Source organism: Pinus tabuliformis, chromosome 7 (assembly GCF_031772625.1).
Source record: "Pinus tabuliformis cultivar Carrire ecotype Pingquan chromosome 7, CPIR1, whole genome shotgun sequence".
In the NCBI taxonomy this organism is placed as follows: Eukaryota; Viridiplantae; Streptophyta; class Pinopsida; order Pinales; family Pinaceae; genus Pinus; species Pinus tabuliformis.
Genome location: NC_142293.1, coordinates 1,569,466,222 through 1,569,485,653, shown reverse-complemented (window position 1 = coordinate 1,569,485,653; position 19,432 = coordinate 1,569,466,222). Strand labels below are relative to the sequence as shown.

General features: G+C 39.3%; 1 protein-coding gene across 1 annotated transcript; it reads left to right on the top strand.

The window, feature by feature from the left end:
• Nucleotides 1-14,934: 14,934 nt before the first annotated feature.
• On the top strand, nt 14,935-15,414 carry LOC149254057 (uncharacterized). The gene has a single exon (XM_089454669.1). It carries the CDS (start codon nt 14,935-14,937, stop codon nt 15,412-15,414), a length of 480 nt encoding a protein of 159 aa, XP_089310795.1.
• Nucleotides 15,415-19,432: the final 4,018 nt, after the last annotated feature.

Below are 19,432 nucleotides of genomic sequence, written 5' to 3'. Positions count from 1 at the left end.
TTTTAACTTCTGAAAAATCCTATGATGATCAAATCATTGAGGAAAACGAGCATGACCTTCAAATGAGAGGTAAACACGAGGAAAATTCAATCCCAAAGTCTGTGGTGAAGCTTGAGGATCTTTATGATATTAAAGACAGGTTTAAACCTGTGACCAATACAAAGCTCCAAAGTTCCACCTTAAGGTTTGAATTGATAAACCTTGGCACTGAGCAAAATCCTCAAAACATTAATTTAGGATTAGGACTTTCCGTCGAAGAAAAGGAAGCATTCATTAGACTGTTACGGAAAAATAAACATGTTTTTGCTTGGAAATATGACGATTTAAAGACATACGATACATCCATCATCCAGCATACCATTCCAATGCTTCCCGAACAGAAACCAATTCAACAGAAGTTGAGAAAAATACATCCGAACTTAGAGAGTCAAATAAAATCGGAACTCAATAAACTCTTGAAAGCTAAGATTATTTTTCCCGTTCGGCACTCAAACTGGGTCTCCAATATGGTGCCTGTCAGAAAGAAAAATGGCGACATCAGGATTTGTATAGATTTCAGAAATTTGAATAAGGCGAGCCTAAAAGATAATTTCCCATTACCTACTATGGAGCAGATACTCCAATCAGTGGCAGGCTCTGAGTTGATGTCCTTTTTAGATGGTTTTTCAGGATATAACCAAGTTTTGGTCCATCTTGATGACCGACTCAAAACCACATTCAGAACAAAATGGGGAACTTATGCTTATCAGAAAATGCCTTTCGGACTTATTAATGCAGGAGCCACGTTCCAAAGAGCGATGGATATAGCTTTTAAAGGGTTGATTAGCAAAACAATAGTTGTCTACTTAGACGATATTACTGTATTTTCTAAAAAGAAATCCAATCATTTGCATGATTTAAATCAAATCTTTCAACGCTGCAAAAGGTATGGTATTTCACTTAATCCTAAAAAATCCTTCTTCGCTCTTGACCAAGGAAAGCTCTTAGGCTTTTATATTTCTAGAGATGGCATTTACATTGATCCAGACAGGATTAAAGAAATCTCTGAAATCCCTTTCCCTCATAATAAAAAATCCATGCAGTCATTTCTAGGCCAAATCAATTTTGTCAAAAGATTCGTTCCAGACTTTTCTCAAATCATTCTACCACTTCAAACTATGATTAAGAAAAATTCAGTCTTTAGATGGGGATCAGCAGAAAAGGAAGCGTTTGATTTAATCAAACAATCAATAATCAATTCCCCCGCTTTAAATACTCCTAATTTTTCTAATCATTTCACATTGTATACTATCGCATCCGATTTGTCTTATGCAGCAGTACTCACACAGATTAACAATCACAACTTAGAAGCACCCATTTCATTCTATAGTTCAAATCTTCAGGGTGTTGAATTGAATTACTCCGAAGTAGAAAAACAAGCCTTTGCTGTATATAAAGCTGTCAAACATTACAGACCCTTCCTTTTAAAAGCCCATACCAAAGTTATAGTTCCTTTCCCTGCGGTAAGGCAACTATTAATCCAAAGTGAATTAGGTGAAAAAAGGGCAAATTGGGTTATAGCACTTCAAGAATATGACTTAGAAATTAAACCAGCAAAGATTGTTAGAGGCCAAGGTTTTTGCAGGTTATTGGCAGGAGCATCCAACATTCAAAAATCAGGTGATACAGATCAAACCGAAGAGATCAACCAGATAAGTATTACTGATTCTGAATCACAATATGCTGACTTAATTTTTCATTTGAAAAATGGATATGCACCTCCTAACACGTCTTACAAAAACAAAAGGGCCATTAGATTAAGAGCAAAAAATTTCACAATTATTGATGATGTGATTTTTAGGCAAAATTATGATTCAATCTTATTAAGATGCCTAGAAAAACCTGAAGCACAAAAGGTTTTGCAGGAATTACATGATGGACCAGCAGGAGGACATTTTGGAGCTGACACAACAGCCCACAAAATCATTCATGCTGGATATTATTGGCGTACTCTGTTTAGAGATGCTCATGAATATGTAAGGAAATGCCGAAATTGTCAAACTTCTAGTGGAAGACAAAGAAAACCAGCTTTCCCTTTGCAACCAGTCAACATTGAACAACCATTTGAGCAATGGGGATTGGACTGTTAGGATATTCCGACACATAGGAAATAGTTAAGTTCAACTTGGTCTAGTATAGAGTTAGGTATAGAGTTAGGTAAAGTGTGTTTCTTTACCGTTGTACATTTTGTAACTTACAATCCGACGGTCACGATATGTAGTGATCCGACGGTTCACTCTCTCCTCGGTATTACCGACACTTGATCCATGGCTTGACACCCGATTGGTCCATGATTTCTATTTAAAGCGCATGGAGGGTCATTGTTCGGGTAATCCGTGCATGAGAGAAGCTTATGTAAATTTTCATTCTTTGATTAATAAATTGCCTGTAGTAGCCACGTTGGCACAGGCCGTGGACTGTTTCCCTCTTTGAGGGTTTTAACCACGTCAAAAATACTAGTGTATTGATCTGTGATCTGGTTGTGAGCGGTGTCCTTTTGGTGTTCTTTCTGAGGAACTTACCCTGTAAATTCCTACATGGTATCGGAGCTATTTGAGGGCCGCGTCCGTTGGTGATCCAAATCTGAAGCCGGTAGAACTGCATGCGGCTGTCGTTTCCTAGATCTGTTGTTTCTGACTGCTTTCGGGCTGAGAGGACTGCTCTGTTGCGTTCGGAGCATCTGTTCCAGTGAGGAACCCCTTTCGTTTCACGCGAAAAGGTTTCCGGTAGCCCTAGCTGCGTCATTTTTCACATCGGGAGGTATACAGTGTTTTTGCAGTTTACTGTTATTTTCTCTCTGCTTATTTCGGTTTCGGTTTATTTAGCCCTTTTTTTAACCGGATCTATACCTTTCATTTCTGCGTATGCTCTTTGCCCTGCAACTCTGTGCGATCTGGGCAAATCAGAAACAGAAAGGAAGGATTTTTCTCATGCGTATGCTCTTTTCCCTGCACCTTAGTGTGATCTCGGAAAATCAGAAACATTGAGAAAAATATTTAGTTTTTCGGCTAAAGCTAACTTTGAGCCGCAAGGTTCTTTTTTTTTAAAATATCTAGTTTTTTGGCTAAAGCTAACTTCGAGCCGCAAGGTTCTTTTTTCTTTGCATATTCGTGTTGGGTTTTGTGTTTTGTGTTTTGTAGGGAAAAAGAGCTTTCTCAAGGCAAGCACGCAAACCAAGGCCCCCTCTCTCTCTCTCTCTCTCTCTCTCTCTCTCTCTCAAATTTTTTGTATAGATCAATTGGTTCAAAGCTATTTTAAGAGAGTAGAGGTCTTGGGTTCAAGTCTCCATTTTGTGGGGGCGGATTTTTTAATTCCCGCACATTCGCGCACTTTGCCGGCAACTTCAACAAATTTTTTTCAAAAAGCCATAACTTCTTCATCCGGAAGCCTTTTTCAGAGCCGTTTTTTTTAAAACAGCCTAATTTTTTGAGATCTATCCATTGGAACACTTACTTTCAGCATCTTCAGCTTTAGTTGTTTTAAAAAAATGGAAAGTCCATGCCAAGTCATTCTTGACAGCACTAACTACTTCCAATGGATAGCCTACATGGAAGATTTACTTAGAAGTAAAGGTCTCTACAGAATAGCCACAAACAAAGAGAAGAAACCAAAAGATGAAGACAAGGCTGCAAAATGGGAAAATAGACAAGATCAAGCACGTGGTTTGATAGGGATGTCTATTTCTCCTGATCTTAGATTCCATATTGCAGAACTTGAGACTCCTCATGAAGCATTGGAAAAAATCACTAAAGTTTTTGGGATTAAAAATGAAATTAGAGCCCATCAACTTGAAAATGAGTTGCTTACTTTGGATCCTAATAATTTTTCTTGCATTGAAGATTTCTTGTCCAAATTCAAGACCCTTAGATATCTCTTGGAAGGTGTTAAGGTTAAGAAAGAAGATAGTAACCTTATTTATTCCATCCTTACTAAGTTGGGACCAGCCTACTCTGTATTTGTTTCCACTTTCCATTCTACAAGGGAAGCTTTCATTTGTCAAGGAAAAGACTACAAGGCCCCTTCCTTTGACTCCTTTTGTGATTCCTTAATAAGAGAACAAGAAAAACTCTTACACCTTGGTCTTCTTAATCTTGGAAACTCTTCCAAGAAAGCGTTAGCCGCCCAGCAACAACCAAATTCAAAGAATCCTAAGAAGTCATATCCTAAAAAGAATGGTCCTAAACCAAACAAGGGTCCTAAGCAAACTCAGCCTCAAAATGAAAGATCATTTCAGCAAAATGATAAGACCAATAAAAACAAATGGAAGAAGACTGATAGACATTGTAACTTTTGTAATCGAGATGGCCACTTAGAATCTAAATGCTTTAAGAAGATGGAAGCCTTGGAAGCCGCAATGAAGAAACATAACATCCATGTGGATCATACTTCAACTTCAACTTCCGGAATGGCACTTTCTGCATGTCGTTGTCAATCATCTCAGTCTGGTTATGCATTAAATGTATCTTCTTCTTCTCCTTCTCATGAGTGGCTCATTGATTCTGGAGCCTCTTATCACATGGCCAAAAACCAAGCCATGTTTTCTTCTTTAAATGATTGTAACACCAAAAATATATATGTTGGTGATGATAGATCTCTTAATGTTGTAGGGACTGGAACTGTTCATCTAGACAATGGTCAGTTTAATGATGTATTATGTGTTCCAACCTTATCCTGCAACCTTCTATCTGTATATCAGATAACTCATTCAGGTGAAGGTAAAATTGTTGAATTTTCACCTCATGATGTTGTAATCAAGGATCTAAGAGATCCTAAACAGATTCTAGCTACTGGTATTGCTGATGATTCCACAAGGTTGTATAAGTTTCACAACTTTGGGTCATCAAATCTTCCCTCAGTATTTGTTGCTCATAATGATGAAGTGAGCAAACTTTGGCATGAGCGATTTGGTCACTTAAACTATCGCTCCCTTCAGCATCTATGTAAAGAAAATATGGTGACAGGTCTTCCTATGGTATCTTGCAGAGATGGTGTTTGTTCCGGATGTGTACTCGGAAAACATCATCGGGACAGTTTTGAAAAACGTGCCTCTTGGCACGCCTCAGCCCCTTTACAGCTTGTGCACAGTGATTTATGTGGTCCACTTCCTGTTGCTTCATTCTCTGGCTGCAAGTATTTCTTAACTTTCATTGATGATTTCTCCAGACGCACTTGGGTATACTTCTTAAAACTCAAGAGCGAAGTATTTAACACATTTTTGGCCTTCAAAGCCTTTGTTGAAAAACAATCTGGACATCAAATTCTTAAGCTAAGAACTGATAATGGTGGAGAATATGTTAAAAACACATTCATCAACTTTTGCACCGAAAATGGAATTCAAATGCAACATACTGTTCCATACACTCCACAACAAAATGGTGTAGCTGAAAGGAAAAATCGCACCTTAAAGGAAATGGCTAATTGTATGCTGCAATCTAAAGGACTCAGTCTTAGTTTTTGGGCCGAAGCAATTAATTGTGCAAATTATATAATCAATCGCACTCCTACTAAGGTTCTAAAGAATATCACTCCAGAAGAAGCTTGGAGTTCCATTAAACCAGATGTAAGTCACTTTCGTGTTTTTGGAAGTGAAGCATGGGCCCATATTCCAGATGAAAAGCATAAAGCTTTAGAACCTAAGAGTGAGAAATGTACTTTTGTTGGATATTCTGAAGATGTAAAAGGTTATAGACTTATTCCATTTAAGTCCAAAAATGTTATCATTAGAAGAGATGTAAAATTTGATGAAAATAAATCGGCCTGCGAGCCTAGTCCGGCGGATGTGCCACCTCTTCCTATCTCTTCTACTTTTGAAAACATTTCTTCTTCAGATGATGAAAGTGAGGATGATAATCCTCCCCCACCTTCTCAGGATCCTCAACTTCCAAGATGGGTCCGTGCTACTCGGGATGCAGCAGGTGATCTTGCCGGTGATCCTACAGATCAGCGACGTACACGTTCTCAGTTTGAAAGAGCCTCTTCTTTACTGGCTCAAGCTCCAGTAAATCATGATCCTGACACTTTTGCAGAAGCTTCAGGCCATCCACATTGGGAAGCAGCTATGAATGAAGAATATCATTCATTGTTGACAAATGATACATGGGATCTTGTTCCTCTACCAAAGGGACGCAAACTTGTTAGATGTAAATGGGTTTACAGAACCAAGTATGGACCAAATGGGAAAGTTGATAAACATAAAGCTCGTCTTGTTGCTAAGGGTTTTTCACAGGTTGAAGGCATTGACTACACTGAAACCTTCTCCCCTGTTGCCAAAATGAACTCTATCCGCCTTGTTCTTTCCCTTGCTGCCTCTTTAAAATGGGAAGTCCATCAGATGGATGTTAAATCTGCCTTCTTGCATGGGGACTTGCATGAAGAAATCTATATGGAACAACCCATTGGCTTCATCCAAACAGACTCCAGCCTTGTATGTCGACTTAAGAAATCTCTTTATGGTCTCAAGCAAGCTCCTCGGGCTTGGTATGCCAAAATGGATAGCTTTCTTTTAGAATCTGGCTTTTCTAGGTGTTATTCTGACAATACTGTCTACACCAAGAAAGTGGGCAACTCTCTTATCATCCTTGTTCTTTATGTTGATGATCTTATTCTTACTGGTAGTGATCCCAACCTTATAAACCATGTGAAGTCCAGCCTTAAAAAGAAATTTGAAATGACAGACTTAGGACACTTACACTATTTTCTCGGTCTTCAAGTCTTGCAATCCAAGGAGGGTATTTCCCTTTCCCAGTCCAAGTATGCTTGTGATATTCTTCGTCATTTTCACATGGAAGACTGTAAGCCAGCCCCTTCTCCCTTTCAGTCTGGAGTCAAACTTTCAGTCTCTTGTACTTCTCCTGAAGTTGATGCTACCTTATACCGTCAACTTGTAGGAAAACTCTTGTATTTAACCCATACTCGTCCTGATCTTTCCTTTGTTGTTGGCCTTGTTGCTCGTTTTATGCAAAACCCCCGTGAAAGTCATTGGAAAGCAGCCAAAAGAATACTTCGTTATGTTCGAGGTACAATACAGTTTGGGATTCATTACAGTGCCAAAGCAGCTCCTCTATTAGTTGGTTTCACTGATTCTGATTGGGCTGGTGACCCTGATGATCGGAAGTCTACTGCCGGTTATGTCTTCACTCTTGGTTTAGGACCTATTACATGGGCTTGTAAGAAACAGGCTACCATTTCTCTTTCGTCAGCAGAAGCAGAGTATCGTGGTGCCATGGAAGCTAGTAAGGAAGCCTTGTGGCTTCGTCAGATCCTATCAGAGTTTGGCTTTGAGCAGCAGCATCCAACCACACTTTGGTGTGATAATCAAAGTGCCATTCAGCTATGCAAAGATCCAGTCCAGCATCAGCGCAGCAAACACATTGAACTACACATGCACTTCATCAGAAAGCTCATTCATGACCATGTTCTTGAAGTGCAATATTGTTCAACAGATGATCAGGTTGCAGACATCTTCACAAAGGCTCTCACAGAGGCAAAGTTCACTAAACTTCGATATATGCTTGGAGTTCAGGAAGTTGTCACTAAGGGGGGATAGGCTCTAGTGCCTCCTTCCTTCTCCTATTGTGTCATATTTGTAAATCCTTCAATCCTATCCCAAGTTGTTCTTAAGGGGGGATGTTAGGATATTCCGACACATAGGAAATAGTTAAGTTCAACTTGGTCTAGTATAGAGTTAGGTAAAGTGTGTTTCTTTACCATTGTACATTTTGTAACTTACAATCCGACGGTCACGATATGTAGTGATCCGACGGTTCACTCTCTCCTCGGTATTACCGACACTTGATCCGTGGCTTGACACCCGATTGGTCCATGAGTTCTATTTAAAGCGCATGGAGGGTCATTGTTCGGGTAATCCATGCATGAGAGAAGCTTATGTAAATTTTCATTCTTTGATTAATAAATTGCCTGTAGTAGCCACGTTGGCACAGGCCGTGGACTGTTTCCCTCTTTGAGGGTTTTAACTACGTCAAAAATACTGGTGTATTGATCTGTGATCTGGTTGTGAGCGGTGTCCTTTTGGTGTTCTTTTTGAGGAACTTACCCTGTAAATTCCTACATGGACATCATTGGAGAAATTACTCCACATTCTTCCAAACAGCATAAGTATATCCTTACCGCTACTGATTATTTTACTAAGTGGGTTGAAGCAATTCTTTTAAAGACAACAAATTCTGAGGTAATTATAGAATTCATAGATCAATTCATCATTACCAGGTTTGGTGTCCCAAATGCTCTTGTTTTTGATAATGCATCTTACTTCTCAGGTAATGCTATGTTTGATTTCGCTATTAAAAGAGGATTTAAATTGAAATATTCTGCTAATTACTATCCACAGGGTAATGGTTTAGAAAAATCCACAAATAAAAATCTGATTAAAATCATTAAGCGGACTATCGAACAGAATCATAAAAAATGGCACAAATCCTTAATATTTTCACTATGGGCTAATAGGATAACGCAGAAGGCTTCCATAGGTTCTTCTCCGTTCAATCTCATGTATGGAAAAGAAGCAATGCTACCAACAAATCTTGTCCTTCCTTCTCTAGCCCTAGTTCAGTTTATTGAGGAAAGCCCTTCTTCTTCTATTCAACTTAGACATGACCAAATTCTAAAATTAGAAGAGGAAAGAGAAAAAGCCAAGGTTATTCATGCAAAACATCAGCAAATTATCAAGTCATCCTTTGATTCAGCCTCATCCGGTTCAAAACAATCTCAAGTCGGTGATTTAGTTCTGAAATGGGACAAAGCCCATGAAGATAAGGGAAAACACACCAAGTTCCAGAAGATGTGGCTTGGGCCATTTCAGATCTGTGAGAAGATAGGCCATTTGACCTTCATATTACAAGATTTATCAGGTTTGAGAGATTCTCTCCCTGTTAATGGCCTTATCTTAAAAAAATTCTTCAATTGAGGAGGTAACCCCTTCTCCTTTTTAGTTTAGTAGAATTTTGTAGTTTGTAGGACCATTAGAAAATAAAGTTGTAAGGTATCTTCCATTGACCTTTGCTGTATTTAAAAGTTGTTCAAAGGAAGTAGTGTTGATATTTGCTTTTAAAATAATAGAAGTCTTAAACAAAAGGGATAATTTCTAGGAAACTAGGTATAATTGCATTCTGAAACCACACTTCAATTTTTGTGAACTCTTCTCAAAGTTTAGAACTATTGTAAATCATTTTATGTTTTCAAATTGGTCACAAAAAAGTTATCAATATTAAAATAGGAACTAATCCAACTTCAGCATCTTTAAACTCTTGCCTTGTCATCCATTTTTACTCTTAAGGAGAAAATTGTCCATCCCACTCACCAAAGCTTATGATTACTCAGAGTGTAATTCTAAAATATTTGATATAAAAGATAAGAGGTCTTATTACAAGCGTGCTTACCATGATCATAGGGAAATAGTTTAACCGACATTACCAACACTGCATACCAAAACAGGGTAATGGCTTAGAATTATAAGACAAGGGGTCTCATCACGAGCTAGCTTGTTCGGTTAAATTACTACCAGTGAATGGCATTGTCACTCAGCTGGTCACCAAACCAGGACAATGGCTTTTTATCTTACAAAATAACAGAAAAATAGAAAAGAAATGCAAAATGTGAAAAGCATGTTTTGAATTCATTCTGTTAATCATACTCTGAAATGGATGGGACAATGGACAATAACATGGTTAAAAGGTATCCCTGTCGAAACTATGGACGTTTGCTGGCAGCAGAGGCTCTACCTATGACAAAGGAGTCAATTCTAAAAGCTGATTTGGAAAGGTTTTCTGTTTTATCATTATCAACCAATAGAGACCAATTTAAAACTTAGAATGTATCTAATTTTAAACAAGAGAGGAAATTAGCAAAGATAGTTTCATTTTGTTTGGAATGCATATATACCTAGTTATATTAGAATTTTCCCCTTCGATAGAAGTTTAAGTATTTCCGTACTTTTCAGAGATAATTGTTTCTTCTAGCGAATCGCCAATTGTTGTGCTCTACAACAACCCCCCATTTCATATCATTTTTATTCTCAAAATTATAATATGAAATGGGCCCCTTTTTATTTTAATTGGTATCAACTTAGTATTATTCAAAAAAGGTCCAAAAACAAAATGAAAACATTACAAAACCTTTTTGATAAACCAATTATTTGGTCTTATAATATATAAATGAAAATCTTTTATCATTGCGATAAAGCGATCGCCAGATCGCATGTCGCAATGACAAAGGAGGCATAACTTAAAGACCCATTGGTTTTCTCTGAGGCGACAGCACGCAAAAGGCTATCGGATATCGGCAATAACGAGTTATCATAACAAACGCCCCTTTCGCTCTGATGCGATGCGATATCGCTATCGGCAATTGGGGATTCCAAAAGGAACCAATATAACGATTTAAGTTTTCCCCGACGGCCGATTGCGATAAAGCCAAAAGCGCGAATTTCAAAGAATTGATAAAGCAGGGATATTACGATTAATTCGTATTAAAGGCTTTATCTTCCCAACAGCGATTCACCTGCACTCAACTGCCAAAACATCCAAGGTACGCTTAAGCAAATCACTCGGCCAATAAACTATATGATGGGCATTTAAAGGATTAACAGGTTTTAACGGCCATTTAATGGAATAGTAAGTCTAAAAAATCTTTTCACAGATTGTATCCGCGGCCACTTTAAGTTAATCCTTCATCATGCATTGATTAATATATCTTGCTCAATTTTGGTTTGCGCTACCAATTCTCTGTATTACGTTCATTTTCACTCCTGTACAGAACTCTTCCGAGGCTGTAGATTTAAGCATAATGGGGAAGAAGTCTAAGAAGACTGCAATAGCCTCCGCTTCGCCAGCCTCAGGACAACTCATCGCTGATCCAGGAACTAAAAGAGAAGAATTGATATCCGACACTACATGTCTAGGACTCGGCAAAACTACTTGGCAAAGTACCTATAATTTGATTGAAGCCGAAGAACCCGAGGTGACAGCAGTACAAGCCACAGTAGATACCACTCGAAAATCTGATGCTACTCTAAAGAATTTAGCCGACTCTTTCCTTCATCGGATAGCAGCTTGGGAACAAATTTTCCCATATACGGATGTAGTGAGGTGGGCAATTGAGGAAATCCCAATCACAGACAGAACCTTTTGCACCAGAGATGGGAGAATCTTCAGTTCATTTCAACCTAATGATTTGAGGCAAATGTATCATTTGCCTGTACCAGAGAAGAAGTACAACAAGGCATTCCTGCAGAAATTCAGAGAAGAAAATGAAATTGAATCCGAACCCATTCAGGATTGGAGGCAGAATCCAGCAAAACACAAGCATGAGTCTTCGGGTAAGTACTCTGTTGATTCTCTATGTTCTCCTTATTGTTATGCTGGGATAATGATGTGTAGGTTGTGGGGGTTGCATGATTCCGCTAATTTCACTATAGAAATGGTTCCTTTGATGGAAGCGACATGTAATAGTGAAATAATGGATTGGGTAACTATACCGTCAGATAAGCTAGCAACCGCAGTTCTTGATTTTAGAAGCAAAACCTGCGTCACTGAAAGGCTTATTCCCCCATTCTACTACAGTTCTTATATCCTGGACACCCTGTGTTTTAATTCTGAATTTTCCGTGCTTGGATGGAGGTGGTCTCCACAAGACCCCATGCCCATTCACATATACCATCAGAAGTTGTGGAAAACTTACTATAAGCACCATTTATACCAAGTCTGCAATGGCTTTATGTTACCCATTCACTACTCTATTTTTGATAAACCTGCTCCTAAGATTTCCTACCAAGCAGGGGTTGATTTGACATCCATAGGAAGATGGTTCGGAGAGGAAAAATCTACTTATATAAGAATTTTCGGCAGCCAAACTAAACCTCATGTCCTCCCTTTGTACATACCTGATAAACTGTTGGCTAGGGAGATAGCCTATCAGATTATGTTTGAAGGAGTTACACAAGCTCTAAAGAAAAATAAGAAGCAGGTTTGGCCCTCTTTTCCTCTGAGATGCGATGTCTACACTTTGCATGATTTTAAACATGTAGAGAAAGAAGCTGAAAAGATGAAGGCATTAACTCTAGCAACTCTCCCTAATAGGCGATTTGATCCAAACAAAGTCGCCTATAATGCACTTGAACAGGCCAAATTGACAAAGTTTGATCATAAAGAAGATAAGTTCGATGACCTGTTCTCCTCAGCCAAGTCAATGTCTCAAGTTAAATCGCTGGCCAGAATGGAATACAAAGATGACGGGTTAGTTGAATTCAACAGACTTAGAGAACAGAGGTTGCAAACTCTGCCTCTAGATCTGTTAGCAACAACCCCAACGACAGAATCAAGCGAGCCTGAGCAGTGACTCACTAAGGAACCTCCTGTTACATCAAAAGAACAGGAGGAAGTGCATATGAGAAAACAAGAGGAAACCCAGACGAAATAGCAGGAACAAAGCAACATAGAGGTGAATGTAGATGCTCAGATTGACTCGAAATTGCTCCAGGAATGGCAGCAATTCGACTCAATCATCAGCAATCTTGAGTGCTCTAAGGAAGCTGAGACATCAAAAGTGGCTGACACACAGGAGACAACTTCAAAACAGGTTCCAAGTGGAACCAGCGGCCTACCCAGTTCTAAAGAAGTAGAAATAATCCCGAAGGATCCCTCCGATCAGATTATTTTGCAAGTAGAAGAAATTCCTCCCTTAGATGTCTTCTATAGCCCAAGACACAAGGCTGTGGTAAAACGACAACGGAAAAGGAGAAGGACTGATCAACCCTCCCTATTTCCAGAACAAACAGTGACGGGCAACGTGGTTTGGAAAGAGGAATTTGACCCCTCTGATGACCTAACAAAACTATCCCAATATGCTGGAGCCTATTTGGCAGAGACAATAGACAAGGCATCAGAGGTGAGTAATTTATTAAAAACAAAAGACCAGGAGATCTTTTCACTACAAGCACAACTATCGGAGGCACAGCAGAAGGCGGAGCAAGCAGAACGACAATTGTTTACACAACAGCAAATAAATAATCAATTGACTAAACAATTGCAGGAAGAGAAACAGAGGATTGATTACAGCGCAGTTCAAAAGCAGAAAGAGCTTTCTGAGGCATTGGCACAACTAAAAGCAGCGAATGAACAAATGCTGAAGTCGAAAGATGAGCAAATTGCTCAACTATCAGCCTAGCTAGAGAAAACAAAGAATCTTCCACAGATAGCTAAATTCAGATCAGAGGCATTACACATAAACAAGGCATTGATAACACAGATAAAGCTTTTATGTCAACAAATCGCCCAGGCGGAACCGTTATGCGATTTGACAACATCAATAAGTGAAAAATCGGAAAAAGCGAGAACAGACTTGGATCAAGCCGATGAAACACTAACTAATTTTCTTGAGTGGCAAGACACCGATCAGGGACAGGCGGCTAATTTACCAAAAATTCTAGAATCACATAAGGAGATATTATTTACGGAATGGCAGTCCCAGTTAATGAAAGCAGAGAGAGCAATTTCAAGATGCAAATTAACCACAAGTAATTTGGTTGAATTGGTTAATAATACTCTCTACTTGTCTAACATAATTTCTCAATGTACTCCAGGTAAATTGACAGCGGCTAAAACATTGGAGCAGTCATGTTATCCAGAATTAGAGAAAAATGGGAGATTAATCGCAGGAATTAACAGTTTGACATGGGACACCAATTGGTTCTTCTTAGTCAAACCATACAGCCAAAGAGCCGCCCTCAAATGCCTCACAGATGCAATCGGGTATATCATTCCCGATATACAGGATGCCACCTATGCTTCCCAACTCAATTCTCGCCTCAACAGACCACCCGAAGTGGAGCCAATGCTTGCGATATGCCAGCTCAGGTTTAAAGGCAAACAGCCTAAATGATGATTCATGCCACCGACTGCCAGATTGCCCTGAAGGAGATATTCAGAATCAAATGATACCAATTAAGTAGGATTTCAGTTTCATAGGTAGTTAGATTAATTAATTATTTATAGACCCTTTCATGTATTTAGAAAGGGTCGTAATTTTTGTATATGACTTAAAACCTGAAGTTGCACTACTGTACTTCAGGCATATTCTTTTATAAAACTGGACCAATCATTCTGATTTTGACAAAGAAGCTTTTATGCGAATGTGCACTAATGTCTTTGCTTGAAAGTATTTCTGAGTCCGAAGAAGAATTTCAAATAACGATTGATATTGGGAGTGATTAGCAGCTCATATGGTACTATTATCTATGTCTGAATTCATTCTTTTTATATGAATTGTCATTTGATCGCTTTTGCTATTATCGGATATATGTATTTGTTTTTAACAGCATTCTTTATTCCTTCCACTATGGGATGTTTACAGTATGCTTTTCTTTTGATCATATATGTATCAATAATATAAATGATAAGTGTAGCAATATAGTGTTAATCACTTTGTTTAACTATTTAAACAAAGTAATCATTGAATGAATAAATGTCTATGTTTATTAGATAGGGTCATCTATATGCCTGTCAATAGACAAAGATCATCAAGCGCTACATTTCAAAGAATAATAGTTCCCGGGATCAGTAGTACTTCTTTTATTTTTTGCTGATAGATTAAGTTATTCACCTATCATTAGATTAGATAATTAATCATTCATCCACCCCTTTTATTCATTATTGGGAAACTGGTCCCATTATACCCAGTCGGAGCCACCATTCCAAACGGAAAAGGAGCTGTATTAAGGTCTGGACCGGGTGGTTATCCCCCAATGTTGATACAACGATTTTCGAGGCATCAACACCACCTTACCCAGAGAGATTAATCATGAGTAAACCAAGTCCTCAATCTGGATTTGATTTATTAGGAGAATTGCAGAACTTATTTGTTAAAATTCCCTTATTGCAAGCTATGAAGGATGTGCCAATCTATGCAAAGACGCTCAGGGAATATTGTTCCAAGAAACCTGCCAAAAGAATTGAAGATTCCCTTACTATACATGTTATGGGAAATTTGTCAGACTTTATGATGGGAAAATCAATGCCAGTGAAATATGGAGATCCGAGAAACTTGATCTTGACAGTACAAATTAATGGGGTAGAAATTCCAAATGTGTTGGTAGACCTGGGAGCTGCCATCAATGTCATCACTACTGAAACTATGCATGCGCTAGGACTTCGTAATTTAAAGCATACACCTACAGTACTGGAATTAGCAGATAGATCTACAGTCAAACCTGTAGGAAAGCTAGAAGATGTGACAATTTCAGTAGATTCATGGCATTACCCCATAGACTTCCTGGTATTACATACACAATCTTCAGTGGGCGGCCATCCCCTAATTTTGGGTAGGCCATGGCTAGCTACTGCAGACGCTTACATCAGGTGTTAATCAGGGAATATGGTCATTTCTAATGGGCATAACACTAAGAATTTGGTGTTATATCCACCTGCAGAACCAAATTCACCTATAAAGCCAGCAAGCGGAAAGAAGGTTGTGTCTGCAATGGAGGATGTAATGGAATAGGAAGAAGTGAGACTCGTCCTTACTATCGAATAGGCCTTGCAATTGAAAATGGATTCAAAAGATGATGTGATCACTTCTTTCATGGACGATCCTTGTTCCGTTTCGAAATCGAACCAGCAGATCCTAGAATCTGTCCTGAGTTGTGAAACTCAGGAAACTATGAAAACAACAAAAGGATTAGAGGAACCACCTATTGATGCACCTCATGAAAGTGTACAAGTGGAATTGGAACCAGGGAAAACTTTGAACATTAATCCAAACCTGTCAGAATCTCAGAAGGAGTAGCTTATATATGTTCTACGGAAACATAAGGAGGCCTTCGCCTGGGATTATGCGGATATGAAGGGAATCCTAGCTAACTTATGCACCCATCATATATACATCAAGGAGGATTGTTGTCCTATAAGGCAACCACAGAGGAGAATGAACCTGGCATTAAAGAATGTGGTAAAAGAAGAACTTCAGAAGTTACTGGATGTGGGTTTCATTTACCCAATCTCAGATAGCCAATGGGTATCACCACTGGTAATGGTCCCCAAAAAGAATGGCAAATGGCGGATCTGCGTAGATTATTGAGAGTTAAACAAGGCAACGCAGAAAGATCACTTCCCCTTGCCGTTTATTGATCAAGTGTTAGACACATTGGCTGGTAAGAAGTATTTTTCTTTTCTGGATGGGTTTAGTGGCTATAACCAGATCTAGATTACTCCTGAGGACCAAGACAAGACCACGTTCACATGCCCCTGGGGGACATTTGCATACAGGGTCCTTCCTTTTGGCCTGTGCAATGCTCCGGCAACATTCCAGAGGGCAATTCTAGGAATCTTCTCTGATTTGATAAACGATAGTGTTGAGATCTATATGGATGACTTCACTCCATATGGGGACTCGTTTATGGTAGGACTGGAAAATCTAGAAAAAGTTCTTGCAAGGTGTATACAAGCACGTGTCTCTCTGAGTACAGTGAAATGTCACATGATGATGGAAGAGGGAATCGTTTTGGGACATTTACTTTCAGCTGAAGGAATCAAAATGGATCCAGCAAAGATACAGGTAATTCTACACTTTCCAACACCTAAAACAGTCACACAGGTACGTAGTTTCATTGGGTGTGCTGGTTATTATAGACGTTTCATAGAAAATTTTGCAAAAGTAGCACACCCACTATTTCAATTACTAATGAAAGATTCAGAATTTGTGTGGACTAAAGACTGTGATGCAACATTTACAAGAATTAAGGAGTTAGTTTGCAGTGCTCCGATCCTTAGGGGACCTAACTGGGCTTTACCGTTCCACATTCATATGGATGCTTCTCAGACAGCAATTGGTGCAGTGTTGGGACAGCAAGAGGACAAAGTACCTTACGCAGTCTACTATGTTAGTAAAAATTTGGCCCCTGCTGAATTAAACTACACAGTGACTGAGAAGGAATTCCTTGCTATCGTTTATGCCATCAACAAGTTCTGGCACTATATCACCGGGTATCCTACTTTTGTGCACACTGATCATGCAACCATCAGGTATTTAATGAACAAACCTATTACCCTTGGTCAAATTACAAGGTGGTTATTACTGCTATAGGAATTTAATATCACTATAGTAGATAAACTAGGTAAAGACAATGTGGTCACAGAATTTTTATCTAGGATAGAACGTGATGGTAAGGAAACACCAATTGAAGATGATTTTCCTGATGAGCATCTTTTTGCAGTTTTTGCTAACACTCTGTGGTATGTAGATATTGCTAACTATTTGGCTACAGGTAAAGTGCCTTGTCACCTATCCTATAAGGAGCAAAGGAAGATCATCCACCATAGTACCAGATATTCGTGGATGGCAGGATATCTCTTCCATACGGGGATGGATCAGCAGATTCGGCATTGTGTAGCAGGGGATGATATTTTTGAGATATTAAGAGAAGCACATGGCAGACCCTATGGGGGACACTTTGTAGACAAAAGAATAGGTCATAAAGTACTGCAAATGGGATATTACTGGCCCTCCATCTTCCATGACGCTTGGGATTATGTGCGAAGGTGTGACAGCTGTCAACGGATGGGACAACCTAGGAAAGTAGATGAAATGCCCCTGCAGCCCCAGATAGTCCTTGAACCATTCGAGAAATGGGCCATCGATTTCGTTGGTCCCTTCAATCCACCTTCACATCAGAAGGCTTACATCTTGGTCTACACCGATTATGTAATGAAATGGGTGGAAGCCAGGGTGGTCACGAGAGCAACAGAGCAAGTGGTGGCAGACTTCCTCTTTGAAGAAATTTTTGCTAGGTACAGGACTCCAAGAGAGATTGTATCAGACAATGGATCACAGTTTACTTCCCATATGATAGAAAAGTTAATGCAGAAATATGGGGTCAAACATAGAGTGACAACCCCCTATCATCCCCAAGCAAATGGATAGGTAGAAAGCACAAATAAGGTATTGGAAAATATCTTAAAGAAGATAGTAGCAAGCCATTGTCGGGATTGGGCACAGAAACTCCCAGAAGCTCTATGGGAATACAGGATGACATGGCGGAATACAATAGGGTTTTCTCCATATGAATTAGTCTATGGAAAATCCCCCTTGTTTCCGGTGGAATTTGAGATCAGTACACTCAGAACAGCTCTGGAAGTAGGCCTAGATTTATCAAAAGCCCAGAAACATCGACTGGAACAGCTGAATGAATTAGATGAGATTCGAGTAGTGGCTGTCCAGATAAATATTGCTATTCAACAACAGAGAATGAAATGGCACAATAAATTCATCAAAGCCAAGATGTTTCAGGAGGGGGACTGGGCGTTATTGTATGACTCCAAATTTAAAGATTTCAAAGGCAAGCTCTGCACTCGCTAGATGGGCCCATATCAGGTGGACGCGGTGTTTGACAATGGAACGGTTAGACAAAGTACAATAGATGAAAACCATATTTCGTTCCTGGTAAATGGACATCATCTTAAATTATATCACCATCTAGCCTCTAAAGATGCTTTTGTTAAAAATATTTATGCTTCATTTGATTTAATGGTCATTGGAAAACAAGACAACCTCACTCTGTTCTAAAAATATATATATATGTGTGTGTGTGTGTGTATTGTTTGTTTGTCTTTTGTAGGAACAACGAAGAAATATGGCAAGGAGAAAGGTAACACTGGCTTTGTTACTCCATAACTGTTGTTACACCGTAGCTGCTGTTACTCCATGACTGTTGTTACTATGCAATTGTCGTTACACCATAGCTGCCATTACTCCACAACTGCCGTTACACCGTAGCTTCCGTTACTCTGCAACTGCTGTTACACCGTAGCTGCCGTTACTCCGCAACTACTATTACACCATAGTTATCGTTACTCCACAACTGTCATTACACCGTAGCTGTCGTTACTTCGCAACTGTCATTACACCGTAGCTGCTGTTACTCCGCAACTGCCATTACACCGTAGCTGTTGTTACTTCGCAACTATCGTTACACCATATCTGCCGTTACTCCACAACTGGCATTACACCGTAGCTGCCATTACTCCGCAACTGTTGTTACACTGTAGTTGTTGGTACTCCGCAACTGTCGTTACACCGTAGCTGCCGTTACTTAGCAACTGCTGTTACACTATAGATGCTGTTACTCTGTAACAGCCGTAACTGTTGTTACTCCGTAACTGCCGTAACTGCTGTTACTCCGAAAAACTGCCATTACTCACTGTTGCTGCTACTCACTGTTCCACTACTTCAGAGCAGTTGTTACTCACTCTTGCCGTTGATCACTGTGCTGCTACTCAAGTTGCTGCTATACGCTGTGTTGTCACTCCATCAGGTAAGTCCGCAGGTACGTCTCTGTCATTTTATGGATTTAATTAAATATTCCAAAAAGGACAAATAAACGTGCCGA

Excerpts from the sequence above, each read along its gene's own strand:
- LOC149254057 (XM_089454669.1), top strand. The coding sequence starts at position 14,935 with ATGAAGGATGTGCCAATCTATGCAAAGACGCTCAGGGAATATTGTTCC.